The 27977-nt window shown below is 45.8% G+C and overlaps 1 protein-coding gene across 5 annotated transcripts in view; it reads right to left on the bottom strand.

The window, feature by feature from the left end:
* Positions 1 to 27977, bottom strand: part of LOC125127362 (uncharacterized) — a 148260-nt gene that overhangs the window by 34129 nt on the left and 86154 nt on the right. For all 5 annotated transcript variants that reach the window (XR_007134922.1, XM_047780269.1, XM_047780270.1 and 2 more), the window contains exons 4-12: positions 20701 to 20771; positions 20167 to 20254; positions 18418 to 18549; positions 16628 to 16698; positions 15761 to 15848; positions 9552 to 9683; positions 7762 to 7832; positions 6891 to 6978; positions 689 to 820 (exon numbers count right to left, since the gene is read on the bottom strand). Coding sequence is in view for 4 of the 5 variants with exons in the window: in XM_047780269.1 (XP_047636225.1) it covers positions 689 to 820; positions 6891 to 6978; positions 7762 to 7832; positions 9552 to 9683; positions 15761 to 15848; positions 16628 to 16698; positions 18418 to 18549; positions 20167 to 20254; positions 20701 to 20771 (873 nt within the window). In the remaining variant the exon portion in view is untranslated. The remainder of the gene's footprint in view (positions 1 to 688; positions 821 to 6890; positions 6979 to 7761; positions 7833 to 9551; positions 9684 to 15760; positions 15849 to 16627; positions 16699 to 18417; positions 18550 to 20166; positions 20255 to 20700; positions 20772 to 27977) is intronic.

Raw genomic sequence — 27977 nt, 5'->3', positions numbered from 1 at the left:
GGCTAAAGAGTAGCTCATTCGGAGTTTCTTTTGCATTTCATTTTGCCAGTCCTCTCATTCATCATCACATTCATCAAGGCCTTTTGCATAATGCCCATCTTTGGACTCCTGGGAGAAACAGGCCAGGGAGCATTCGGGTATGGATTTCTCTGTGCTATAATGGTGAGAAATCACACTGCACATCTGTCAAAGGGCAGAGCTTGTAAGAGCACCAAGTATGACTCCTAAGGCAAACTATTAGTGTTCCGCTAATTGGAATAAAGGTCCCACCAGCATGTTATACATTGTCAAGGGCTGGACCTGGAGCGGTGGGATTCGGGAACCGTCTGTGTCATCTGTTGGACTTCCTTGTCCACATAATCCAGGTCGAAACAATGTCTAGTAATTTAAAGACACCTGGAAACACGGCTTCCCTGAGGGAGACACAGCAGCTAATGTCCAAAAGCCAGCCATCATCGACACCCTGGCTAGAGATCATCTTCACCCTCCAACATCAACCGGCTGTTGAGATTTCAAAGTCGTTTTAATTCCACAGGTGTAAACACTACCACCTGACTAAGTGTGTTTCAACTTGGACACGCATGCACGCACAAAGGATACCACAAAATACTTCCTAGTTCATTCGTATACAGGGGACCCTAACGAAAAATTATTCTTGCATGCACCGAAGGAGAAAATCTCCACGTACCTGTCCCCGGCCCATTGGCGGGTTGCACTCGCTGGTGGCGCCAGGAGCATAACTTTCTGATGTGGCCAGAGGTGGATCTTTGTGATGTCTGTCGGTTGTTTCTTTGGATCCGGAAGCAGCATCCTATGCAATCTATCACAACAGGGAGGACTGCTGACATCTTGCTGTCAGAAGACCGTAGGGAAATTCGCACTCATTTATTCCATTTAATCTTTGGTCCCCTGGCTCACCAGCTGCCCAGGAGTGCTGCCTGGATCAAGGTCAGACTTAGAAGGATCATGCAGTTTTAAAACAACCAACAGACAGGGTGTTTGAACAAACACCTTTGTTTGACTGAGACCTTCTAGAAACACAGCAGAGTAAGAGTGATCGTGCCTGATGGTCTGGCTCAAACACATTCAGAAGAATCATGAACCTGGGGAAAGGGTTGTAGATCCCTAAGGGCCTCGATGCCCTGTTCTACCAGGTGGAAATGGTATTCTAGAAGGCTGACTTTTAGTATGATGTTATGAGGACGACTTCATGAAGTACGGGTAACATTTTAGAAAAAGGAAGGACGGGGGCCTCGTCAATGCTCCGTATGTGTTCAGCCCTGAGTGATGGCAAGAGTAAGCTAGACATTCAGTGGTGGTTGAAAACCAGAGGGGGTAAATGGATGCCTCAAGTCGGGAAGGGTGGAAGCTTCTTCCCCAGCATCTTCATGGGAACGATGCCTCGCAGCTCACGGACAGTACCTATTTTCATCTCCTCTGATACTCAGTCCTGTTGCAGGTGAGGAAGTGCAAACAGGACCCACATGAGGAGTAACCAAGTGACAGTCCAAGCGTCACAACAATGACGAGTGATGAATCTGAGGCAGGTGGACCAGACATATTAATTAATACAACGAACCCGGAAGTTATACGCATAACTCTAGAGATAGCTCAGAGGGGTAGAAATGAGAAGAAAAACACAACAAGAAAAAATGCAGGAGACAAAGTGAGCGAGCCCATCTGAAGGAACAGCCACTCGGGGGAGCAATGTAAACTTACCTTAGCAACAGTGATTGAGATTGCCCATTCCTAAAGCATGAGCCCTGAAGTGAGAGCGTCACACTGGCCACCACATACAAACCTCTCAGGCCACAGAGCGACAGCCTGACCATGAGGCAAGAAGTGCATACGCACAGTACCATGGTGACGTGTCATCGTACCACTTTCAGAGGGAAGTCAACCCCTGCACAGGATGGGTCCAACTGCTGCCGGCAGAAAGCGAGTTTCCATGGACAAGCTTGGCTTTTCAGAGGAGCCTTGTCATTTCCGAAACGGAATCTCAGGCTCCCACAGAACCCTCTGACTAAGAAAATAATTTTCTATGAGAGAGAACGACTTGTCCCCCAGGAGGAGTTGAGAGTGAACCTTGCAGGGTGAAGAGGCAAAAAAAGCCAGCATGTGGAGAATTTAAGGAAGAACTACCCCTCCATTTCTACTCTTCCTGAGTCACTAGACATTTGCCAATCAAACCACTTCAAAACGTGAGATTTAAGGTTATTGGAACCAGGGTGAATGTTTTCATGTTTCAAGACGACTGCTATTCTGCAGTGTCCTATTCAAGTTTGCTGCTCACAAAAATTACTATTTTGATGCACATTGCAAGTAAGTTTCCAACTTGTCACATGCTTGTATCTTACTACAGTTACTCGTACACACAACCTGAGGAAAGTTTTCTTCCTTTGCCAAAAGAAAAAAAAAAGGAAGAAAGAAAAAGAAAAAAAGAAAGTCAGTAATTATTTCTGTAATTTCTGGCTTTGAGAAAGAAAAGGAGGAAGAATGTTGTGACCATTATTCACACCGAGGATTAAAGCCGCCCTTAAGAAAAGTTTCTCCTACTTAGGAACATAAGCACAGGGGTTTCAAGACAAATTTTTCTATTAAACCATTGTGACTATTTCTAAACATGCATGTCAAAGGGGGCAATCGGTCTTTCAGGAAGAGGATACAACTTTTCCCCTAGAAGTTACGTACGGCCAGAAGTGTCCCAGTCCAGTCGTAAAAGGAGCAGAATGTTTTGTAAAGCACACATGGTAATTTGTGTCTCAAATAAAAATCTCAGAACATTTTGGATGTGACAGTGATGGTGCACCAACGAGTCATCCATTTAAACAGATTAGACTTACGACGTGCCTATTTATCCAAGAAGGAACTGGTAGGTGTTTGCCGGCAAAGAGGGGCACATTCAGTTTGCAACTAAAAGAAACTTGTCAATGTCCAATTATTGATTTCAGTAGTGGAGAATTAACTGAGTTCGGATATAGATTCAACTTGCCATGTAGATTAGGCATTCCTTTGGCCAAGCCCTAGGAAGCCCCCTGTTTTGTTTGTGGGGGGGGGGGAATCTTCCTCTAGTCGATACTACAAATGTTTTGAAAAGCTGGTGACTATCGATACTAATGCATCAAGATAAATGATGTAAAAATGATGGGACAAGGGCCAACTTGGAGAATATCACCGCTACATGCACTGTGTCATGAACAGCCTAGCCAAATCCCGCTGCCTATAAAGAGCATAAGCCACTATGCTTATGGGAGGCAATTGGTTTATGAGTGTGGAGTCCCTCCAGGTGGACTAGAGCTCTCCCCTTTTCCTCTTTGTTCTTTTTTATTTTTTTGTCAGGTGAGGATGCATGAGAAAATGACCCTGTGTAAACGCGAAAGAAGGAAGACAAACAAGGAGAGGCGGTAGACAAGGGGATGGACAAAGGCCCTGGAGTGCACACGGGTAGCTGCAGAGGGCCAAGGAACAGGAGGAAGGCTGCTCTCCCCAGGCTTGCAAGGAGGCACCTCCCCCAGTGTTCACTCCAGGGGAGGGGATGGCCTTCCTCTTAGCCACTCAAGCAGGGGTCCAAGGAAGAACCCAAAGCATTCAATATCTGGGGGCCAACCTGAGCCAGGAGCTGCAAGACCTCTGCGCTGAGAGCAATAAAACATGACTCAAGGAAATTAAGGAGGAGTCAAAGAAGGGCAGACAGAGGCCATGCTCCTGGCTTGGAAAAAGTGACTATCCTAAAAATGGCCGTTCTACGCAAAGCAATCCACAGATTCAGTGCCATCCCTATCCGTGATCGTTTTCGCAGAACTAGAACAAAACCGTCCAAACATTTACACGGAACCTAAACAGGCCCGGAATGGCCAAGGCAATCCTGACGAGCAAAAACCAAGCAGGAGGCACACCTCTCCCAGACTTCGGTCAATATTACAAAGCTACGGTAAGCAAGACAGTGTGGCAAAGGTACCAAAACCGACACACAGACCACTGGAACAGAAGACAGAACCCAGAAATAAACCCCAAACCGACAGTCAATTATTCTTCAACAAAGGGGGCAAGAATGTCAAGGGGGAGTTCCCGTCGTGGCGCAGTGGTTAACGAAACCGTCTAGGAACCATGAGGTTGCGGGTTCGGTCCCTGCCCTTGCACAGTGGGTTAAGGATCCGGCGTTGCCGTGAGCTGTGGTGTAGGTCTTAGACGCGGCTTGAATCCTGTGTTGCTGTGGCTCTGGCGTAGGCCGGTGGCTACAGCTCCGATTGGACCCCTAGGCTGGGAACCTCCATATGCCGCAGGAGCGGCCCAAGAAATAGCAAAAAGACAAAAAAAAAAAAAAAAAGAATGTCAAGGGGGGGAAAGACAGTCTGTTCAGCGAGTGGTGCTGGGAAGCTGGACAGCCACATGAAAATCCATGAAACTGGAAAACAACACCCTCAAACCGTGCACAAAAAGAAACTCAAAACGGCTTAAAGACTTAGACCTAAGACAAGACACCATCAAACTCCTGGAAGAGAATGTCGGCCAAATGTTCTCTGACATCAGAGGATTTCTGTGGGTCACACTGAGCGCAAGGAAAAAGAAACCAAAGCAAAACTGAACAAACGGGTCCTAATCAAACTCATGTGCTTTTGCACAGCAAAGGAACTCATTCAAAATAACACAACCGCTGGAATGGGAGAAAGTATTTCAAGTGATGCTACTGACAGTGGCCTCAACATCTAAATATACAAAAACAAAACAACAACAAAAAAAATCCCCCCCCAAAACCACATTTCCACCATAACAGCAAAAACAAACAACAACCCATTTGAAAAATGGGCAAGAGAACTGAATAGACAGTTACCCAAGGAAGATGACCAACAGGCACACGAAACATGGTCAACACCATGAATGATTAGAACAAGGCAAATCCAAGCTGCTAAGAAGTACCACCTCGCACCTGTCAGAAGGGCCATCATTAGTAAGTCTAGAAATTACAAATGCTGGAGAGGGTGTGGAGAAGAGGGTACCCTCCACCCTGTTGGTAGGAATGTAACTTGGCACAGCCGCTATGGAAAACACCATGCAGGGACCTCGGAAAACTAAATGTAGAACTAGCATGTGGCCCAGAAATCCCACTCTTGGGCGTATGTGGGGACAAGACTTGCCTTGAACAAGACACATGCACCCATGGACGTTGACGACAGCGCCGAGTGTCCAGTGCGGCACTCCTCACACTAGCCAAGACGTGGAAACCACCTAAACGTCCACCGACAGATGAATGGGTCAACAAGAGGTGGGATATATACACAATGCGGTACTCCTCAGCCATGAAAGGAAGGAATAGTGCCATTTGCAGCAAAGTGGATGGAACTAGAGGCGCTCATCCTAAGCAAAGCCCCTCAGAAAGAGAAACACCAACCCCACATGGTGTCACTTATATCTGGACTCTAAAACACAGCACAAATGATCCTTTCCACGGAACAGAAACTCAAGGACTCGGAGAAGAGACTTGTGCTTGCCAATGGGGTCAGGGAGGAAGTGGGATGCACTGGGACTCTGGGCTTAAGGGATGCAAACAATTGCATCTGGACTGGCTATGCAATGAGAGCCCACTGGATCGCACAGGGATACAATATCCAGCCACTCACGAAGGAACGTGATAGAGGATAGTGGGAGAAAATGTAAGCACGTATATGTGTGTGTCTGTGTGCGTGTGCGCACGCGTGTGCGACAGGATCACTTTCCTGCACAGCAGAAATTAACAGAAAAATTTAAACCGAGTGTAAAGGGAAAAATTAAAATCATTAAAAAAAACTTAGAACTTTCCTGGAGGGATAATTCTAGGAAAAGTATGCTGTTGAAAGGATCTTAAACCCAAAACGTTGATCTTAAAACCAAAAATAGAACACATGACAATACTGAAATCCAACCATTAATAACAGCCACTATCCATCACATGACAGTTGTTCTGCAGGCTTCATTTTGTGCATGGGCCCTGAGCAAAAGGATGTCTGCCCTCCCAAGAACCTTACAACAAGAGGGACTTACTTCATGGAGAGAAACACAGAGGGAGCACGGAGTCCTTCTCACCCAGATGGGCAGTGAGTTTGTACAATGGTGCCGGACACCAGGCTAAGGATGAGGGTGCACTCTGAGCTCTTACTTGCAAGATCGCCTGGGTGTGTGCTACCTAGGGTGGCCAAATGTAAGAATGACAGTGACCCTGTCCAATACAAGAATACGCCTCGCCGATTCCCATCTGCTTTGGCCATGTTGAAGCAATGACCGCAGCACTGACAGGGACCTTTTAAAATGCACAGCATCGACAGGACCTCTGGAGACCCTGGTATTCCCGGGCATAGACACGGAGCAGGGACCCTCCCTGCCCCGTGCTCCCCACGAACGACCAAGTCCTGGCTGAGGGAGAGGTGCAGGTCAGGGGTCCAGAGCATCCCCATAGGGAACCCAGCCTGGGTCCCACTTTGGCTTTCCCACGTAGGAGGTCAAGAGCTTGGGCCAACTCTCTCTGCACCATCTCCACCTGAGCAACGGGAAAATTAAGCCAACGTGGGGACCGCGGTGGTGAGGGGCGAATGCATGCCTATAGGGGTGGTACGCAGAGGTGATGGGATGTTTCTTAAGGAACGTTGAGCGGTGTATTTTCTGTATAAATAGGAGAGAGCTCATGAGGAAACAGATACTTACACCACCTGTGCTCACACATGGACCTCACTCCCTGTCCCTCGGAATGTGTCACAACCCAAGGAATCAACACAAGAGACTTGTGTCCAGGGCAGGTGCCACCAGGGCATCACTATGACTGGGAAAGAGCTGCCTGCTCCACATCCCAGACTACCCCCTTTCCAAAAGGAACCCAGGATCTGGCTGCTCTCCAACCAATGCCCGCAAGGAAGACCCACCTTTTTCTTCTTCACCCCGATTGTTTGTCACTGGAGTGCTGCTCTCCAAAGCCATGCCATTATTATTAGTTGTGTCATCGGCCAGCATCTAGTGCAAGAAAACAGTGTGAGACTCTAAGCTTCCTGGTCTCTATGGACATGAGAATTTTCACGGTCTTTCTGCCCAGCAAAACCCAAAAGGGAAACACTCCTCCGAGTCCATGGTCCCAAAGAAAACACAGAGGTCATCCTGGACAAAGGCTTCAAATCTTCCTGTAGGAATTCTTATGTGTACTTTGACCAAAACCCACCAAATTCTCTTGCAAGGAGGGCAGTCCTCTGCTGGTAACATTGCTCTCAGCCGCACTTCCAGTTTCTAGAGGCTGCTGTCAATTTTTCAATCAGTCATGCATCGGGAGAGACATTCAGTCAACACTCGTCCAACCCAGGAAAAATGTAGGTCTCCACTGATTTGAACAGTGTAGACTTGCATAGTTGAAACTTGACAGACAAAAGGAGGAAATTGGAGTTCCCGTTGTGGCACGGTGGAACCAAAACTGACTAGAAAGCATGAGGTTGCGGGTTTGATCCCCGGACTCGCTCAGTGGGTTAAGGATCTGGTGTTGCCATGCGCTGTGCTGTAGGTCACCGACTCGGCTCACATCGTGACTTGCTGTGGCTGTGGTATATGCCGGCAGCTGTAGTTCTGATTAGACCCCTAGCCTGGGAAACTCCATGTGCAGCAGGTGCAGCTGTTCAAAACCAAAACCAAAACCAAAACCAAAACGAGAGAGAGAGAGAGAGGGAGAGGGAGAGGGAGAGGAGAGGAGAGACAAAAGACAAACTGAGAAATGAAGTTATGCTTTTATCTCAGATAAGAAAAGGCACTTACTGTGCAGCCACTTGGAGCCTCTATTCCTCCCGTGGTGCTGGGCAGCCTTTCATGGAAGTCCGGGATTTCTTCTAGGAGGACACAGATGGAAGGGTCATGATATTGGTGACGCTGCTCAGGAACTATTCAGGCAGCATTGTTGGGGAGTGGTGTGTGAACACAGGGAGGGAGGGGAAGGATGTGGGTGATTTTTTAAGCATGGGCACACATGCTGTTGGCTGACCACTCCGGTGGGACGAGGCTGGCCAAGGGGAGGTTCCTTGGCATAATGAGAAGGGGAGCTTTAAGCTTCCTAGCCAAAGCCAACATACTCAATTCAATGTAGGCAATTTGAAAAGAGGTAAATTCCAAATTCATGTTCTGGGGAACCTCCCGCTGTGGCTCCATGCATTAAGGACCCGAAGCTGTCTCTGTGAGGAGGCAGGGTCGCTCCCTAGCTTCCCTCAGGGGCCTAAGGATCCAGGGTTGCTGCATGCTGCGGCGTAGTGTGCACATGTGGCCTGGATCCGGTGGTGCCATGGCTGGGGTACAGCTCTGGGTGAACCCCTCCCCTGGGAACTTCCATATGCCACAGGTGTGGCCACACACACATAACAAAACAAAAACAAGTCATGCCATGTTTCAAGGACAGAGTCCAATGACTCCTCCAGCCTATTTTAAATCCCGTGGCGACTCCCACTACTTCTTGGAATGTTCCAAGACCATTTTTCATCTCCACATGGTCACATGCCCTGCTTCTGCTCAGCATAGGGTGATGGCACAGGTATAGTATTTATCCTTTGCGTAACTGCTAACTATACAGTTCCGTAGCCTTTTTGACTTCCACACGCCTTTCTACCCATCAATACTACCTACACCCCCACCTTTGTCATCCTACCCAGCATGACCCATCACCACTCACCTTCCCCTGGCCACCAGGCCTTGGTAATTCCTGCTTCTGCTATATGAATGTGCCTACACAAGTAGTATTACACGGTATCCGTCTTGCTGTGCACCTGCCTTATTTCACTCACCACAATAGATTTTTGTAGTGTTTGGTCCACCCGTACCCTAACGTATTTCCAGCTTTAACTCCACTCTGCGGCTAAAGAGTAGCTCATTCGGAGTTTCTTTTGCATTTCATTTTGCCAGTCCTCTCATTCATCATCACATTCATCAAGGCCTTTTGCATAATGCCCATCTTTGGACTCCTGGGAGAAACAGGCCAGGGAGCATTCGGGTATGGATTTCTCTGTGCTATAATGGTGAGAAATCACACTGCACATCTGTCAAAGGGCAGAGCTTGTAAGAGCACCAAGTATGACTCCTAAGGCAAACTATTAGTGTTCCGCTAATTGGAATAAAGGTCCCACCAGCATGTTATACATTGTCAAGGGCTGGACCTGGAGCGGTGGGATTCGGGAACCGTCTGTGTCATCTGTTGGACTTCCTTGTCCACATAATCCAGGTCGAAACAATGTCTAGTAATTTAAAGACACCTGGAAACACGGCTTCCCTGAGGGAGACACAGCAGCTAATGTCCAAAAGCCAGCCATCATCGACACCCTGGCTAGAGATCATCTTCACCCTCCAACATCAACCGGCTGTTGAGATTTCAAAGTCGTTTTAATTCCACAGGTGTAAACACTACCACCTGACTAAGTGTGTTTCAACTTGGACACGCACACACGCATGCACGCACGCACGCACGCACAAAGGATACCACAAAATACTTCCTAGTTCATTCGTATACAGGGGACCCTAACGAAAAATTATTCTTGCATGCACCGAAGGAGAAAATCTCCACGTACCTGTCCCCGGCCCATTGGCGGGTTGCACTCGCTGGTGGCGCCAGGAGCATAACTTTCTGATGTGGCCAGAGGTGGATCTTTGTGATGTCTGTCGGTTGTTTCTTTGGATCCGGAAGCAGCATCCTATGCAATCTATCACAACAGGGAGGACTGCTGACATCTTGCTGTCAGAAGACCGTAGGGAAATTCGCACTCATTTATTCCATTTAATCTTTTGGTCCCCTGGCTCACCAGCTGCCCAGGAGTGCTGCCTGGATCAAGGTCAGACTTAGAAGGATCATGCAGTTTTAAAACAACCAACAGACAGGGTGTTTGAACAAACACCTTTGTTTGACTGAGACCTTCTAGAAACACAGCAGAGTAAGAGTGATCGTGCCTGATGGTCTGGCTCAAACACATTCAGAAGAATCATGAACCTGGGGAAAGGGTTGTAGATCCCTAAGGGCCTCGATGCCCTGTTCTACCAGGTGGAAATGGTATTCTAGAAGGCTGACTTTTAGTATGATGTTATGAGGACGACTTCATGAAGTACGGGTAACATTTTAGAAAAAGGAAGGACGGGGGCCTCGTCAATGCTCCGTATGTGTTCAGCCCTGAGTGATGGCAAGAGTAAGCTAGACATTCAGTGGTGGTTGAAAACCAGAGGGGGTAAATGGATGCCTCAAGTCGGGAAGGGTGGAAGCTTCTTCCCCAGCATCTTCATGGGAACGATGCCTCGCAGCTCACGGACAGTACCTATTTTCATCTCCTCTGATACTCAGTCCTGTTGCAGGTGAGGAAGTGCAAACAGGACCCACATGAGGAGTAACCAAGTGACAGTCCAAGCGTCACAACAATGACGAGTGATGAATCTGAGGCAGGTGGACCAGACATATTAATTAATACAACGAACCCGGAAGTTATACGCATAACTCTAGAGATAGCTCAGAGGGGTAGAAATGAGAAGAAAAACACAACAAGAAAAAATGCAGGAGACAAAGTGAGCGAGCCCATCTGAAGGAACAGCCACTCGGGGGAGCAATGTAAACTTACCTTAGCAACAGTGATTGAGATTGCCCATTCCTAAAGCATGAGCCCTGAAGTGAGAGCGTCACACTGGCCACCACATACAAACCTCTCAGGCCACAGAGCGACAGCCTGACCATGAGGCAAGAAGTGCATACGCACAGTACCATGGTGACGTGTCATCGTACCACTTTCAGAGGGAAGTCAACCCCTGCACAGGATGGGTCCAACTGCTGCCGGCAGAAAGCGAGTTTCCATGGACAAGCTTGGCTTTTCAGAGGAGCCTTGTCATTTCCGAAACGGAATCTCAGGCTCCCACAGAACCCTCTGACTAAGAAAATAATTTTCTATGAGAGAGAACGACTTGTCCCCCAGGAGGAGTTGAGAGTGAACCTTGCAGGGTGAAGAGGCAAAAAAAGCCAGCATGTGGAGAATTTAAGGAAGAACTACCCCTCCATTTCTACTCTTCCTGAGTCACTAGACATTTGCCAATCAAACCACTTCAAAACGTGAGATTTAAGGTTATTGGAACCAGGGTGAATGTTTTCATGTTTCAAGACGACTGCTATTCTGCAGTGTCCTATTCAAGTTTGCTGCTCACAAAAATTACTATTTTTGATGCACATTGCAAGTAAGTTTCCAACTTGTCACATGCTTGTATCTTACTACAGTTACTCGTACACACAACCTGAGGAAAGTTTTCTTCCTTTGCCAAAAAGAAAAAAAAAAGGAAGAAAGAAAAAGAAAAAAAGAAAGTCAGTAATTATTTCTGTAATTTCTGGCTTTGAGAAAGAAAAGGAGGAAGAATGTTGTGACCATTATTCACACCGAGGATTAAAGCCGCCCTTAAGAAAAGTTTCTCCTACTTAGGAACATAAGCACAGGGGTTTCAAGACAAATTTTTCTATTAAACCATTGTGACTATTTCTAAACATGCATGTCAAAGGGGGCAATCGGTCTTTCAGGAAGAGGATACAACTTTTCCCCTAGAAGTTACGTACGGCCAGAAGTGTCCCAGTCCAGTCGTAAAAGGAGCAGAATGTTTTGTAAAGCACACATGGTAATTTGTGTCTCAAATAAAAATCTCAGAACATTTTGGATGTGACAGTGATGGTGCACCAACGAGTCATCCATTTAAACAGATTAGACTTACGACGTGCCTATTTATCCAAGAAGGAACTGGTAGGTGTTTGCCGGCAAAGAGGGGCACATTCAGTTTGCAACTAAAAGAAACTTGTCAATGTCCAATTATTGATTTCAGTAGTGGAGAATTAACTGAGTTCGGATATAGATTCAACTTGCCATGTAGATTAGGCATTCCTTTGGCCAAGCCCTAGGAAGCCCCCTGTTTTGTTTGTGGGGGGGGGGGAATCTTCCTCTAGTCGATACTACAAATGTTTTGAAAAGCTGGTGACTATCGATACTAATGCATCAAGATAAATGATGTAAAAATGATGGGACAGGGCCAACTTGGAGAATATCACCGCTACATGCACTGTGTCATGAACAGCCTAGCCAAATCCCGCTGCCTATAAAGAGCATAAGCCACTATGCTTATGGGAGGCAATTGGTTTATGAGTGTGGAGTCCCTCCAGGTGGACTAGAGCTCTCCCCTTTTCCTCTTTGTTCTTTTTTATTTTTTTGTCAGGTGAGGATGCATGAGAAAAATGACCCTGTGTAAACGCGAAAGAAGGAAGACAAAACAAGGAGAGGCGGTAGACAAGGGGATGGACAAAGGCCCTGGAGTGCACACGGGTAGCTGCAGAGGGCCAAGGAACAGGAGGAAGGCTGCTCTCCCCAGGCTTGCAAGGAGGCACCTCCCCCAGTGTTCACTCCAGGGGAGGGGATGGCCTTCCTCTTAGCCACTCAAGCAGGGGTCCAAGGAAGAACCCAAAGCATTCAATATCTGGGGGCCAACCTGAGCCAGGAGCTGCAAGACCTCTGCGCTGAGAGCAATAAAACATGACTCAAGGAAATTAAGGAGGAGTCAAAGAAGGGCAGACAGAGGCCATGCTCCTGGCTTGGAAAAAGTGACTATCCTAAAAATGGCCGTTCTACGCAAAGCAATCCACAGATTCAGTGCCATCCCTATCCGTGATCGTTTTCGCAGAACTAGAACAAAACCGTCCAAACATTTACACGGAACCTAAACAGGCCCGGAATGGCCAAGGCAATCCTGACGAGCAAAAACCAAGCAGGAGGCACACCTCTCCCAGACTTCGGTCAATATTACAAAGCTACGGTAAGCAAGACAGTGTGGCAAAGGTACCAAAACCGACACACAGACCACTGGAACAGAAGACAGAACCCAGAAATAAACCCCAAACCGACAGTCAATTATTCTTCAACAAAGGGGGCAAGAATGTCAAGGGGGAGTTCCCGTCGTGGCGCAGTGGTTAACGAAACCGTCTAGGAACCATGAGGTTGCGGGTTCGGTCCCTGCCCTTGCACAGTGGGTTAAGGATCTGGTGTTGCCGTGAGCTGTGGTGTAGGTCTTAGACGCGGCTTGAATCCTGTGTTGCTGTGGCTCTGGCGTAGGCCGGTGGCTACAGCTCCGATTGGACCCCTAGGCTGGGAACCTCCATATGCCGCAGGAGCGGCCCAAGAAATAGCAAAAAGACAAAAAAAAAAAAAAAAAAGAATGTCAAGGGGGGGAAAGACAGTCTGTTCAGCGAGTGGTGCTGGGAAGCTGGACAGCCACATGAAAATCCATGAAACTGGAAAACAACACCCTCAAACCGTGCACAAAAAGAAACTCAAAACGGCTTAAAGACTTAGACCTAAGACAAGACACCATCAAACTCCTGGAAGAGAATGTCGGCCAAATGTTCTCTGACATCAGAGGATTTCTGTGGGTCACACTGAGCGCAAGGAAAAAGAAACCAAAGCAAAACTGAACAAACGGGTCCTAATCAAACTCATGTGCTTTTGCACAGCAAAGGAACTCATTCAAAATAACACAACCGCTGGAATGGGAGAAAGTATTTTCAAGTGATGCTACTGACAGTGGCCTCACATCTAAAATATACAAAAACAAAACAACAACAAAAAAAATCCCCCCCAAAACCACATTTCCACCATAACAGCAAAAACAAACAACAACCCATTTGAAAAATGGGCAAGAGAACTGAATAGACAGTTACCCAAGGAAGATGACCAACAGGCACACGAAAACATGGTCAACACCATGAATGATTAGAACAAGGCAAATCCAAGCTGCTAAGAAGTACCACCTCGCACCTGTCAGAAGGGCCATCATTAGTAAGTCTAGAAATTACAAATGCTGGAGAGGGTGTGGAGAAGAGGGTACCCTCCCACCCTGTTGGTAGGAATGTAACTTGGCACAGCCGCTATGGAAAACACCATGCAGGGACCTCGGAAAACTAAATGTAGAACTAGCATGTGGCCCAGAAATCCCACTCTTGGGCGTATGTGGGGACAAGACTTGCCTTGAACAAGACACATGCACCCATGGACGTTGACGACAGCGCCGAGTGTCCAGTGCGGCACTCCTCACACTAGCCAAGACGTGGAAACCACCTAAACGTCCACCGACAGATGAATGGGTCAACAAGAGGTGGGATATATACACAATGCGGTACTCCTCAGCCATGAAAGGAAGGAATAGTGCCATTTGCAGCAAAGTGGATGGAACTAGAGGCGCTCATCCTAAGCAAAGCCCCTCAGAAAGAGAAACACCAACCCCACATGGTGTCACTTATATCTGGACTCTAAAACACAGCACAAATGATCCTTTCCACGGAACAGAAACTCAAGGACTCGGAGAAGAGACTTGTGCTTGCCAATGGGGTCAGGGAGGAAGTGGGATGCACTGGGACTCTGGGCTTAAGGGATGCAAACAATTGCATCTGGACTGGCTATGCAATGAGAGCCCACTGGATCGCACAGGGATACAATATCCAGCCACTCACGAAGGAACGTGATAGAGGATAGTGGGAGAAAATGTAAGCACGTATATGTGTGTGTCTGTGTGCGTGTGCGCACGCGTGTGCGACAGGATCACTTTCCTGCACAGCAGAAATTAACAGAAAAATTTAAACCGAGTGTAAAGGGAAAAATTAAAATCATTAAAAAAAACTTAGAACTTTCCTGGAGGGATAATTCTAGGAAAAGTATGCTGTTGAAAGGATCTTAAACCCAAAACGTTGATCTTAAAACCAAAAATAGAACACATGACAATACTGAAATCCAACCATTAATAACAGCCACTATCCATCACATGACAGTTGTTCTGCAGGCTTCATTTTGTGCATGGGCCCTGAGCAAAAGGATGTCTGCCCTCCCAAGAACCTTACAACAAGAGGGACTTACTTCATGGAGAGAAACACAGAGGGAGCACGGAGTCCTTCTCACCCAGATGGGCAGTGAGTTTGTACAATGGTGCCGGACACCAGGCTAAGGATGAGGGTGCACTCTGAGCTCTTACTTGCAAGATCGCCTGGGTGTGTGCTACCTAGGGTGGCCAAATGTAAGAATGACAGTGACCCTGTCCAATACAAGAATACGCCTCGCCGATTCCCATCTGCTTTGGCCATGTTGAAGCAATGACCGCAGCACTGACAGGGACCTTTTAAAATGCACAGCATCGACAGGACCTCTGGAGACCCTGGTATTCCCGGGCATAGACACGGAGCAGGGACCCTCCCTGCCCCGTGCTCCCCACGAACGACCAAGTCCTGGCTGAGGGAGAGGTGCAGGTCAGGGGTCCAGAGCATCCCCATAGGGAACCCAGCCTGGGTCCCACTTTGGCTTTCCCACGTAGGAGGTCAAGAGCTTGGGCCAACTCTCTCTGCACCATCTCCACCTGAGCAACGGGAAAATTAAGCCAACGTGGGGACCGCGGTGGTGAGGGGCGAATGCATGCCTATAGGGGTGGTACGCAGAGGTGATGGGATGTTTCTTAAGGAACGTTGAGCGGTGTATTTTCTGTATAAATAGGAGAGAGCTCATGAGGAAACAGATACTTACACCACCTGTGCTCACACATGGACCTCACTCCCTGTCCCTCGGAATGTGTCACAACCCAAGGAATCAACACAAGAGACTTGTGTCCAGGGCAGGTGCCACCAGGGCATCACTATGACTGGGAAAGAGCTGCCTGCTCCACATCCCAGACTACCCCCTTTCCAAAAGGAACCCAGGATCTGGCTGCTCTCCAACCAATGCCCGCAAGGAAGACCCACCTTTTTCTTCTTCACCCCGATTGTTTGTCACTGGAGTGCTGCTCTCCAAAGCCATGCCATTATTATTAGTTGTGTCATCGGCCAGCATCTAGTGCAAGAAAACAGTGTGAGACTCTAAGCTTCCTGGTCTCTATGGACATGAGAATTTTCACGGTCTTTCTGCCCAGCAAAACCCAAAAGGGAAACACTCCTCGAGTCCATGGTCCCAAAGAAAACACAGAGGTCATCCTGGACAAAGGCTTCAAATCTTCCTGTAGGAATTCTTATGTGTACTTTGACCAAAACCCACCAAATTCTCTTGCAAGGAGGGCAGTCCTCTGCTGGTAACATTGCTCTCAGCCGCACTTCCAGTTTCTAGAGGCTGCTGTCAATTTTTCAATCAGTCATGCATCGGGAGAGACATTCAGTCAACACTCGTCCAACCCAGGAAAAATGTAGGTCTCCACTGATTTGAACAGTGTAGACTTGCATAGTTGAAACTGACAGACAAAAGGAGGAAATTGGAGTTCCCGTTGTGGCACGGTGGAACCAAAACTGACTAGAAAGCATGAGGTTGCGGGTTTGATCCCCGGACTCGCTCAGTGGGTTAAGGATCTGGTGTTGCCATGCGCTGTGCTGTAGGTCACCGACTCGGCTCACATCGTGACTTGCTGTGGCTGTGGTATATGCCGGCAGCTGTAGTTCTGATTAGACCCCTAGCCTGGGAAACTCCATGTGCAGCAGGTGCAGCTGTTCAAAACCAAAACCAAAACCAAAACCAAAACGAGAGAGAGAGAGAGAGGGAGAGGGAGAGGGAGAGAGAGAAGACAAAAGAAAAACTGAGGAAATGAAGTTATGCTTTTATCTCAGACAAGAAAAGGCACTTACTGTGCAGCCACTTGGAGCCTCTATTCCTCCCGTGGTGCTGGGCAGCCTTTCATGGAAGTCCGGGATTTCTTCTAGGAGGACACAGATGGAAGGGTCATGATATTGGTGACGCTGCTCAGGAACTATTCAGGCAGCATTGTTGGGGAGTGGTGTGTGAACACAGGGAGGGAGGGGAAGGATGTGGGTGATTTTTTAAGCATGGGCACACATGCTGTTGGCTGACCACTCCGGTGGGACGAGGCTGGCCAAGGGGAGGTTCCTTGGCATAATGAGAAGGGGAGCTTTAAGCTTCCTAGCCAAAGCCAACATACTCAATTCAATGTAGGCAATTTGAAAAGAGGTAAATTCCAAATTCATGTTCTGGGGAACCTCCCGCTGTGGCTCCATGCATTAAGGACCCGAAGCTGTCTCTGTGAGGAGGCAGGGTCGCTCCCTAGCTTCCCTCAGGGGCCTAAGGATCCAGGGTTGCTGCATGCTGCGGCGTAGTGTGCACATGTGGCCTGGATCCGGTGGTGCCATGGCTGGGGTACAGCTCTGGGTGAACCCCTCCCCTGGGAACTTCCATATGCCACAGGTGTGGCCACACACACATAACAAAACAAAAACAAGTCATGCCATGTTTCAAGGACAGAGTCCAATGACTCCTCCAGCCTATTTTAAATCCCGTGGCGACTCCCACTACTTCTTGGAATGTTCCAAGACCATTTTTCATCTCCACATGGTCACATGCCCTGCTTCTGCTCAGCATAGGGTGATGGCACAGGTATAGTATTTATCCTTTGCGTAACTGCTAACTATACAGTTCCGTAGCCTTTTTGACTTCCACACGCCTTTCTACCCATCAATACTACCTACACCCCCACCTTTGTCATCCTACCCAGCATGACCCATCACCACTCACCTTCCCCTGGCCACCAGGCCTTGGTAATTCCTGCTTCTGCTATATGAATGTGCCTACACAAGTAGTATTACACGGTATCCGTCTTGCTGTGCACCTGCCTTATTTCACTCACCACAATAGATTTTTGTAGTGTTTGGTCCACCCGTACCCTAACGTATTTCCAGCTTTAACTCCACTCTGCGGCTAAAGAGTAGCTCATTCGGAGTTTCTTTTGCATTTCATTTTGCCAGTCCTCTCATTCATCATCACATTCATCAAGGCCTTTTGCATAATGCCCATCTTTGGACTCCTGGGAGAAACAGGCCAGGGAGCATTCGGGTATGGATTTCTCTGTGCTATAATGGTGAGAAATCACACTGCACATCTGTCAAAGGGCAGAGCTTGTAAGAGCACCAAGTATGACTCCTAAGGCAAACTATTAGTGTTCCGCTAATTGGAATAAAGGTCCCACCAGCATGTTATACATTGTCAAGGGCTGGACCTGGAGCGGTGGGATTCGGGAACCGTCTGTGTCATCTGTTGGACTTCCTTGTCCACATAATCCAGGTCGAAACAATGTCTAGTAATTTAAAGACACCTGGAAACACGGCTTCCCTGAGGGAGACACAGCAGCTAATGTCCAAAAGCCAGCCATCATCGACACCCTGGCTAGAGATCATCTTCACCCTCCAACATCAACCGGCTGTTGAGATTTCAAAGTCGTTTTAATTCCACAGGTGTAAACACTACCACCTGACTAAGTGTGTTTCAACTTGGACACGCACACACGCATGCACGCACGCACGCACGCACAAAGGATACCACAAAATACTTCCTAGTTCATTCGTATACAGGGGACCCTAACGAAAAATTATTCTTGCATGCACCGAAGGAGAAAATCTCCACGTACCTGTCCCCGGCCCATTGGCGGGTTGCACTCGCTGGTGGCGCCAGGAGCATAACTTTCTGATGTGGCCAGAGGTGGATCTTTGTGATGTCTGTCGGTTGTTTCTTTGGATCCGGAAGCAGCATCCTATGCAATCTATCACAACAGGGAGGACTGCTGACATCTTGCTGTCAGAAGACCGTAGGGAAATTCGCACTCATTTATTCCATTTAATCTTTTGGTCCCCTGGCTCACCAGCTGCCCAGGAGTGCTGCCTGGATCAAGGTCAGACTTAGAAGGATCATGCAGTTTTAAAACAACCAACAGACAGGGTGTTTGAACAAACACCTTTGTTTGACTGAGACCTTCTAGAAACACAGCAGAGTAAGAGTGATCGTGCCTGATGGTCTGGCTCAAACACATTCAGAAGAATCATGAACCTGGGGAAAGGGTTGTAGATCCCTAAGGGCCTCGATGCCCTGTTCTACCAGGTGGAAATGGTATTCTAGAAGGCTGACTTTTAGTATGATGTTATGAGGACGACTTCATGAAGTACGGGTAACATTTTAGAAAAAGGAAGGACGGGGGCCTCGTCAATGCTCCGTATGTGTTCAGCCTTGAGTGATGGCAAGAGTAAGCTAGACATTCAGTGGTGGCTGAAAACCAGAGGGGGTAAATGGATGCCTCAAGTCGGGAAGGGTGGAAGCTTCTTCCCCAGCATCTTCATGGGAACGATGCCTCGCAGCTCACGGACAGTACCTATTTTCATCTCCTCTGATACTCAGTCCTGTTGCAGGTGAGGAAGTGCAAACAGGACCCACATGAGGAGTAACCAAGTGACAGTCCAAGCGTCACAACAATGACAGAGAGTGATGAATCTGAGGCAGGTGGACCAGACATATTAATTAATACAACGAACCCGGAAGTTATACGCATAACTCTAGAGATAGCTCAGAGGGGTAGAAATGAGAAGAAAAACACAACAAGAAAAAATGCAGGAGACAAAGTGAGCGAGCCCATCTGAAGGAACAGCCACTCGGGGGAGCAATGTAAACTTACCTTAGCAACAGTGATTGAGATTGCCCATTCCTAAAGCATGAGCCCTGAAGTGAGAGCGTCACACTGGCCACCACATACAAACCTCTCAGGCCACAGAGCGACAGCCTGACCATGAGGCAAGAAGTGCATACGCACAGTACCATGGTGACGTGTCATCGTACCACTTTCAGAGGGAAGTCAACCCCTGCACAGGATGGGTCCAACTGCTGCCGGCAGAAAGCGAGTTTCCATGGACAAGCTTGGCTTTTCAGAGGAGCCTTGTCATTTCCGAAACGGAATCTCAGGCTCCCACAGAACCCTCTGACTAAGAAAATAATTTTCTATGAGAGAGAACGACTTGTCCCCCAGGAGGAGTTGAGAGTGAACCTTACAGGGTGATGAGGCAAAAAAAGCCAGCATGTGGAGAATTTAAGGAAGAACTACCCCTCCATTTCTACTCTTCCTGAGTCACTAGACATTTGCCAATCAAACCAGGCAATAGGTCCTGAGGGAACATATACTCATACCACATGTGCTCACATATGGACCTTGCTTCCCGTGTCTCATATCTTACCAGAAAGCACAATCTACATGATAGACTTGCATCCAGGGCATGTATGACTTGGGCATCACTATGACTGGGAAAGAGCTACATGCTCTACACCCCCAATCCTCTTTTCAAAAGGAACCCCGGGTCTGGCTGCTCTCCAACCAATGTCAGCAAGGAAGACCCACCTTCTTCTTCTTCATCCTGATTGTTCGTCACTGGAGTGATAATTTCTGTATAAGTATCGTTTTTATCAGTTACCTCATCAACAAGGACCTAGAGAAAAGAAGACATGGTGAGAATCTAAGCTTCATGCTCTATGGACACAAGGTTTTTCACTGTCTGTCCACACAAAACCAAATGGGAAATTGTCTCTGAGCCCATGTTCCCAAGGAATCTAAAGAGGTTGTCTGTGAGAAATGCTTCAACTTTTCCTGGAAGATCTCGATTTTGACCAAAAATTACAAAACCCTATTGTTATTAGGCCTATTCTCTGAGAAAATGCTCCCAACCAAACACATATTTTGTAACTGATGCTGTCATTTTTAAAATGTCCATCTGAATCATCCATTTGGACAGAGACACAATTAAGAGTCATCCAAGCCAGGAAAACTGTATACATCCACTGCTCAGAACACTGTAGACTTTTGTATTTGAATTAGTTTGAAAAGCAGGAAATGAAGCTATGTTTTTTTTTAATCAGATAAATAAACATCACTTACCATGGTGGCAGAAGGAGCTGCCACGACTGACCTGAGGCTGGACCACTCCTCCCCCAGGTCCTCAGGATCTTCTAGGAGGACACAGAATAAAGGTCATGGTTATTGTTGATGCTGGTCAGGAGTTATTCAAGCAGTGATGTTGAAGGTAGTGTGTAAAGGCAAGGTGGGTGACAAATAAGCATGGGCCCTCATGCTATTAGCCCACCTCTTTGGTGGACTGAGGATGGCAAAGGAGAGGTCCACTGAAAAATGGAGGAAGGGAGGCTTAAGCTTGCTAGCTAAAGCCAACCTCATCAATACAACTTAGGGAATTTGAAAAAAGGGTGAATTAAAAATTCATGCTTTGGGGAGTTCCTGCTGTGAGTGGCTCAGCAGGTGAAAGGATCCAGTGTTGTCTCTGTGAGGATGCAAGTTCAACACCAAGCCTCCCCCAGAGGGTAAAGGGTACAGCTTTACTGCATGATGCAGTAAAGTGTGCAGATGTGGCTTGGATCTGGTGTTGCCATGGCTGGGGTACAGCTCTGAGTCAATCCCTAGCCCAGGAACTTCCATATGCCACAGGTGTGGCTGTAAAAACATAACAAAACAAAAATAAGTCATGCTATGTTTCAAGGACAGTGTCCAATGACTCCTCCAGCCCATTTTAAATCCCATGGCAATTCCTGCTACTGCTTGAAATGTTATGAGACCATTTTATCTCCCACATATTCACATGCCTTGCTTCTGCTCAGCATCTCTTCTGCTTGATGATTTTTTACTTCCTTTAGTGTGATGACACAGATATAATATGTACCCTTTGCATAATTTTTAAGTAAACAGTTCCATAGCATTTTTTACTCCCACATTGATTGGAACCCATCAATGCTAGCTATACCCACATCTTTGTCATCATAATCAACATGACCTCTATACATATTAGGTCACAATTCACCTTCCCCTTGCCACCAGGCCTTGGTAATTTCTACTTCTGCTATATGAATTTGCCTATACAATTAGTATTACATGATATTTGTCTTGTGCACCTGCCTTACTTCTCTCACGACAATAGATTTTTGTATTATTTGGTCCACCTATACTCTAGTATATTTCAAGCTTTAACTCCACTCTGTGGCTGAAGACTATTCCATTTTGTGTTATACTTCCCGTTTCATTTTTCCAGTATTCCCATTCATCATCACATTATTCACACCCTTTGGTTACTGCCCATCTTTTGACTCTTGGGAGAAATATGCCAGGGAGCATTAGGGTATAGATTTCTCTGTGGTATAATGGTGACAGGTAAAGGTGTGCATTTGTCAAAAAGCAGAGCTTATAAGAGCACCAAGTATGAATCTTAAAGCAAACTACAGACTTTACATTAATAAATATGTATCCATATTGTCTCACTAATTGTAATAAAGGTACCAAAAGCATGTTATATGTTATCCATGGCTGAACCTGGAGTGATGGGATTCAAGAACTGTCTGTGTCATCTCTTTGACTTCTTTGTTGATATAACCCAGTTCTAAACAATGTCCAATAATTGAAAGAAATCTGGAAACATGGTTTCACTGATGGAGGCCTATCAGCTAATGTCCAAAAACCAGCTAATATCTATACCCTAGACAGAGACCATCTTCCCTCTTAAACTTCAACCAGCCATTGAGATTTCAATGTATTTTTATTTCCATAGCTATAACATGACCACTGACTAAATATCTTTCAATTTGGAATCACAGGAAAAAAAAAAGGGACATCACATAATATGTAATGGTTCTTCCTTATATAGAGGACACTAAAGTAAAATTATTCTTTCAAGAACTGAATGAAAAATTCTCCACAGTACATTCATCAGACTCATGTGGAGTGTGAGTCATCTGTTTGTGGTGACAGCAACATAAGTTTTTCACACAGCCAGAGGTAGATTTTTGTGACCTCAGAGCCCAGCTACTTCTAATCTGGAAGCAGGATCCTACAAAATGCATTACCACAGAGAGAACTGTTAACAACTTGCTGTCAGAAAATCATAGGGAAATTAGTACTCATTTATTCCATTTAATCTTTCAGTCCCCAGGCTTGCTAGCTGCCCAGGAGAGCTGCCTGGATCAGAACAGACATAGAAGATTGAGCAGTTTAAAACAACTAATAGACAGGTTTTATTGAACAAATAACTTTGTTTAACTAAGACGTTCTAGAAACACAGGAAAGCACAGTGATTGTGCCTAATGGTCTGGTTCAAACATATTTAGAAGAATCATGAACCTGGGAAAGGGTTGTAGATCCCTAAGTACCTCGATGCCCTGTTCTAAGATATAGAAATTATAATCTAGCCAACTTTTAGTATTATGTTATGAGGACGACTTCAGGAAGTATGGGTAACAGTTTAGAAAAAGGACAGACGGGTGCTTCATCAGTGCTCAGTATGTGTTCAGCCTTGAGTGATGGCAAGAATAAGCTATACATTCAGTGGTTGTTGAAGCCAAAGAGGATAAATGGATGCTCCAAGTTAGGAAGGGTGGAAGCTTACTCTCCAGCATCTTCATGGGACCAATGCTTCCCAGCTCATGGACAGTATCTATTTTCATCTTCTCTGATACCCAGTCCAGTTGTATGGGAGGAAGTGCAAACAGGGGCTATAACCCATAGAGTACAGTGGGGGGCACTGACATGTAGAGTGATGAAGTGACTTTCCAAGAGTCACAACAACGTTGAGTGAAAGATATGTGGCAGGAATGGAGCTGGTTGCTGGAGAACAGAAATCCCTGCCCAGGGTTCTGAGATCGTGTCCTGGACACCTGAATCAGTAGCTCCTTTCAATTGCAATCCCTCCTGCCCCATGGTTTCTGTAGGTTAGTTCTGATGTCCCGGAGGAATTGCCTGAGCTTAGAGAAGACCCCACACCCTCACTCCACCTTTGATCCCATCTTTCACCTAGTGAACCACAATATAAATATTTCTTCCAAACAAAGCCCTTGTGAAGGTCTGAAGGACCTGGGGATTCTAGTTGCTCTTGTTCTCCCAGGATCTTCTTCTTGTCAGCTGTCTTTGTCCAGAGGAGCTTCCCAATGACCACTTGACCCAGAGCTCCAAACATTCAAAACAAACTCCACATGACGGCTCTGCCAAGAACCAGCTCCCTTTCATTGGACCAATCCTGGAGGCTGAGTCAAGAGTAAGTCTGAGGTGCTCAGGTTCTCCCTGAGAGTTGATCTCAGCATCCATCTGGGCAGCCTGGACAAAGGGCTGGCTAAGGATGGGCAGGGCTCAGGTCCTCACCAAAATTCTGCTCTATCATCTCCTCATCCATCTCTAGACCCTTGTAGAGGAAATAAACAGTGTCCCACATTCATTTGAAAGCCACATCCATGCTCAAGAGGCTGGAAATGCCTCTCAGATTGCTCCTTGAGGATCTCCAGACTGACCCTCCTTCCATCACTGACCAAATGTTCATTCCACTCAGCAATTGCACTGTTCCTTCTCATCAAACACCCTGGCAACACCCAAAGAGCCCGTGATCCTGTCCACGTCAATCCATGGGAATCCTGCCAGTAAATCCCAGTTTCCTTGCTTTATAACACTCTCTGTATGTAGACCCCCCCACTATTTGGCTTCAGATTTTGACAGCTACATTCAGAAGAGCTGAGTTGTAATCCCTGTTCCTCCTGGAATATCCATTCCTGGGGAGGCATCCCGTTTTACCTGCTTCAGTGGAAGCAGTGTGGGTGCATTCCCTTTGTCTTTTCTCTGGTTGAGTGTGTACAAAATTGGCATTAGGAAATAATATGGCTCTCTACATTCAGGAAAACATTTCAGGCTGGTGTATCAGACATAGGAATTAATACAACAAAACTGGAAGTTACACTTATAACTCTATAGATAGTTTAGACTGATAGAAAAGAGAAAAAAAATAAAAGATGAGGAAAATCAGCAAAATTAGCAAGCCCATTTGAAGGAACACAAATTAGAGAATCCATGTAAACTTACCTATGGGACAGCGATTGAAAATTCCTTCTCCTAAATTGTGAAATTTAAGTCAGAGATTCACACTTGTGGGCAGACAGCAAATGCTAAGTCCACAGAGTGAGAGTCTGACCATGAGGCAAGAAGTGCATAATCACATTACCATGCTGATGTGTCATAATAGAACTTACAGAGGCAAGTCAACCCTGCCCAGGATGGGTCTAGGGACAGCTACCAGAAAGTATGTTTCCAAGGACAAGTTTGGCTTTTCAGAGGAAACATTTTATTTCCAAAATTGAATCTCAGGCTCCCACATAACTCTCTGATTAAGAAAATAATTTTCTATGAGAGAGAATGACCTGTCCCCCAGGAGGAGTTGAGAGTGAACCTTGCAGGGTGAAGAGGCAAAAAGCCAGCATGTGGAGAATTTAAAGAAGTCCCATTACTGTTTAACTTATCATGCCCCTCCATTTCTTCTCTTCCTGAGTCACTGGACATTGACAGATACAACCATTTCAAAATGTGAGATTTGAGCTTCTTATAACCAAAGTTAATGTTTTCATGTTTCATGTCAACTGCTATTCTGTAGCATCCTATCAATACACATTTTCTCCTCACAAAAACTTATAATTTTGGTGTGTATTACAAGTAACTTTCCAATTTATCACATTTTTTTCATTTACTACAGTTACTTGTACTTATGAGAAAACTCTTTTCATTTGCCAAAAAAAAAAATCCAGAAAGAAAAGGAGGAAGAACATTGTGACCATTATTCATATGAAGGGTTAAATACACCTTTAAGAAAAGCTTTAGTAAAAAAAAAAAAAAAAAAAAAAAAATGGAGTTCCCGTGGTGGCGCAGTGGTTAACGAATCTGACTAGGAACCATGAGGTTGCGGGTTCGGTCCCTGCCCTTGCTCAGTGGGTTAACGATCCGTCGTTGCTGTGAGCTGTGGTGTAGGTTGCAGACGCGGCTCGGATCCCGAGTTGCTGTGGCTCTGGCGTAGGCCGGTGGCTACAGCTCCGATTCAACCCCTAGCCTGGGAACCTCCATATGCCGCAGGAGTGGCCCAAGAAATAGCAAAAAGACCAAAAAAAAAAAAAAAAAGAAAAGCTTTTACTAATTAGGAAAATAAGCAGAGATGTTTCAAGACAAATTTTTCTGTTAAGCAATTGTATTTCTAAAGATGCATGTCAAAGGAGACCAATCAATTTTTTAGGAAGAGGATACGACGTTTCCCCCAGAAGTTATGTACAGCCAGAAATATCCCAGTCCATTCATAAAATGTGTTGTAAAGCACATGTGGTTATTTACATCTCAAATAAAAATCTCAGAACATTTTGGATGTGATAGTGATGGGGCACCAATAATTCATCCATTTAAACAGATTAGGTTGCCAATGTGCCTCTTTATCCAATAATGAACTTGTAGGTGTTTGCTGGGAAAGAGTGCCACACTCAGTAAATGTTAGTTAACACACATTAAATGAGTTTGTGATTAAAAGAAATCTGTAAATGTCCTATTGTTGATTTTAGCAGTGGAGAATTACCTGAGTTTTGATATAGATTCAAATGCCAACCTGATTTGCATTTCTTTGACCCAGAGACATCTTTTCTTTTGAAAATCCTCCTTTCTTTGATGCAACAACTCTTTTTATACTTGGTGACTATTTATGATGATGAATAAAGGTAAAGGATGTAAAAATGATAAAATAAGGCCAACTTGGAGACTATCACTGTTACATGCATAGTATCATGAACAGTCTAACCAAATCCCACTGACTATAAATAGCGTAAGCTACTATGCTTGTGGATTGCATCTTTGTGATTTCCCCATACTGTATCCTATATTGGAACACCAACCTCCAGAGGGATGGTACCAGGAGCTCAGGCCTTTGGGAGGCAATTAGTCTATGAGGGTGGAGTCCCTCTAGGAGGAATAGAGCTCTGCTCTTTCCCTCTTCTGTTGTCATGTGAGGATGCATGAGAAAAATGACCCACCCTGTGTAAATTAGAAACATGGCATCACCAGAACCTGACTTTGTTCCACCTGATCCGGAATGTTTGATTATTAGAAATATGAGACACAAATAATTACTGTGTTAGCCACTCCATGCAGTGTATTCTGTTGCAGCAGCCCAAACTCACTAAGGCAGCCATCACTATGGATGTTGAGAGTAAGATTTTTTTTTATTTATCTGATAGAAAAGAGTCACAGATATTTCAAAAAAGTATTGCACTAGATAGAATTAAATTGGCAAGGAAAACTTTATCCAAAACTTTGTGATAGGAGTTCCTGTAGCAGCTCAGTGGAAACCAATCTGGCTACTATTCATTAGGATGCAGGTTCAATCCCTGGCCTCACTTAGTGGCTTAAGGATTCAACACTGCTGTGAGCAGTGGGGTAGGTCACAGAGGAAGCTTGGCTCCTCATTGCTATGGCTATGGCTGTAGCCCACAGCTGTGCCCAATACTACTCTAACCTTACAACTTCTATAAGCCTAGGGTACAGCCCTAAAAAGACAAAAAAAAAAAAAAGCAAGAAAAATTTTCTGAAGGCCAAGATTACTGAGAGATTATTGCAAAAGACTGAACTCAGCTCCTCTGAAACAAAGATGGGGGTGAATTTGCAAACACAGAGTGAACTAACTGAAAAATACTCCCGGTCCGTAGCCTGAAGGGTGGTCTTCTAAGTAGCACTAATGGGAGTTAGTGTCTACCTCTGCATAGAGACTGGGATAAAGGGGCCCTATCTTTCTCAATTATTACTTTGAGAAAGGAAGTCTCCCAGGTTCTTGAGCAAGACATTCCTGGGTTGTAAAACTCATATATTCTAGGGAAGGAGAAGGAATTTAAAGTTTTGTTTTCTAATATAAGTACTCCAAGAATAAAGTAATGAAATAAAAAAATACTTATCTGAAGTTTAGTTAAGCTGTGGATGGTATGGATATATCTATAATTTTAACAACAATCCACAGAAACAGAGGACAGTGTGGGCAGGGAAAATGGCAAGAAAATTCTTAGAAAGATTCAAGTTGAACCTGGAAAAATAGGTATGTTTAAAATAAATACAGAAGTCAACAAAATATTTATAGGGTCAAATAATAAATAGTTTTGGCCTTGTGGAACATACAGTCTCTGTGACAGCTACTAACCTCTGGATTTGTAGCACCAAGGCAGCCACAGATGAAACAGACACATGTAAACAAAGGTGCAAGTGAGAGTTACCATACAGCTTCAATAAAAAATAGGTGACAGGCCAGATTCGGCCCTCAGGTCACAGTTTTCAAAATCCTAAAAGGGATTACTATGAGACTTAGATTCCCAGTTTTTTGACTC

This window comes from Phacochoerus africanus, chromosome 5 (genome assembly GCF_016906955.1).
Source record: "Phacochoerus africanus isolate WHEZ1 chromosome 5, ROS_Pafr_v1, whole genome shotgun sequence".
In the NCBI taxonomy this organism is placed as follows: Eukaryota; Metazoa; Chordata; class Mammalia; order Artiodactyla; family Suidae; genus Phacochoerus; species Phacochoerus africanus.
This window is presented reverse-complemented; position numbering and strand designations above follow the sequence as displayed.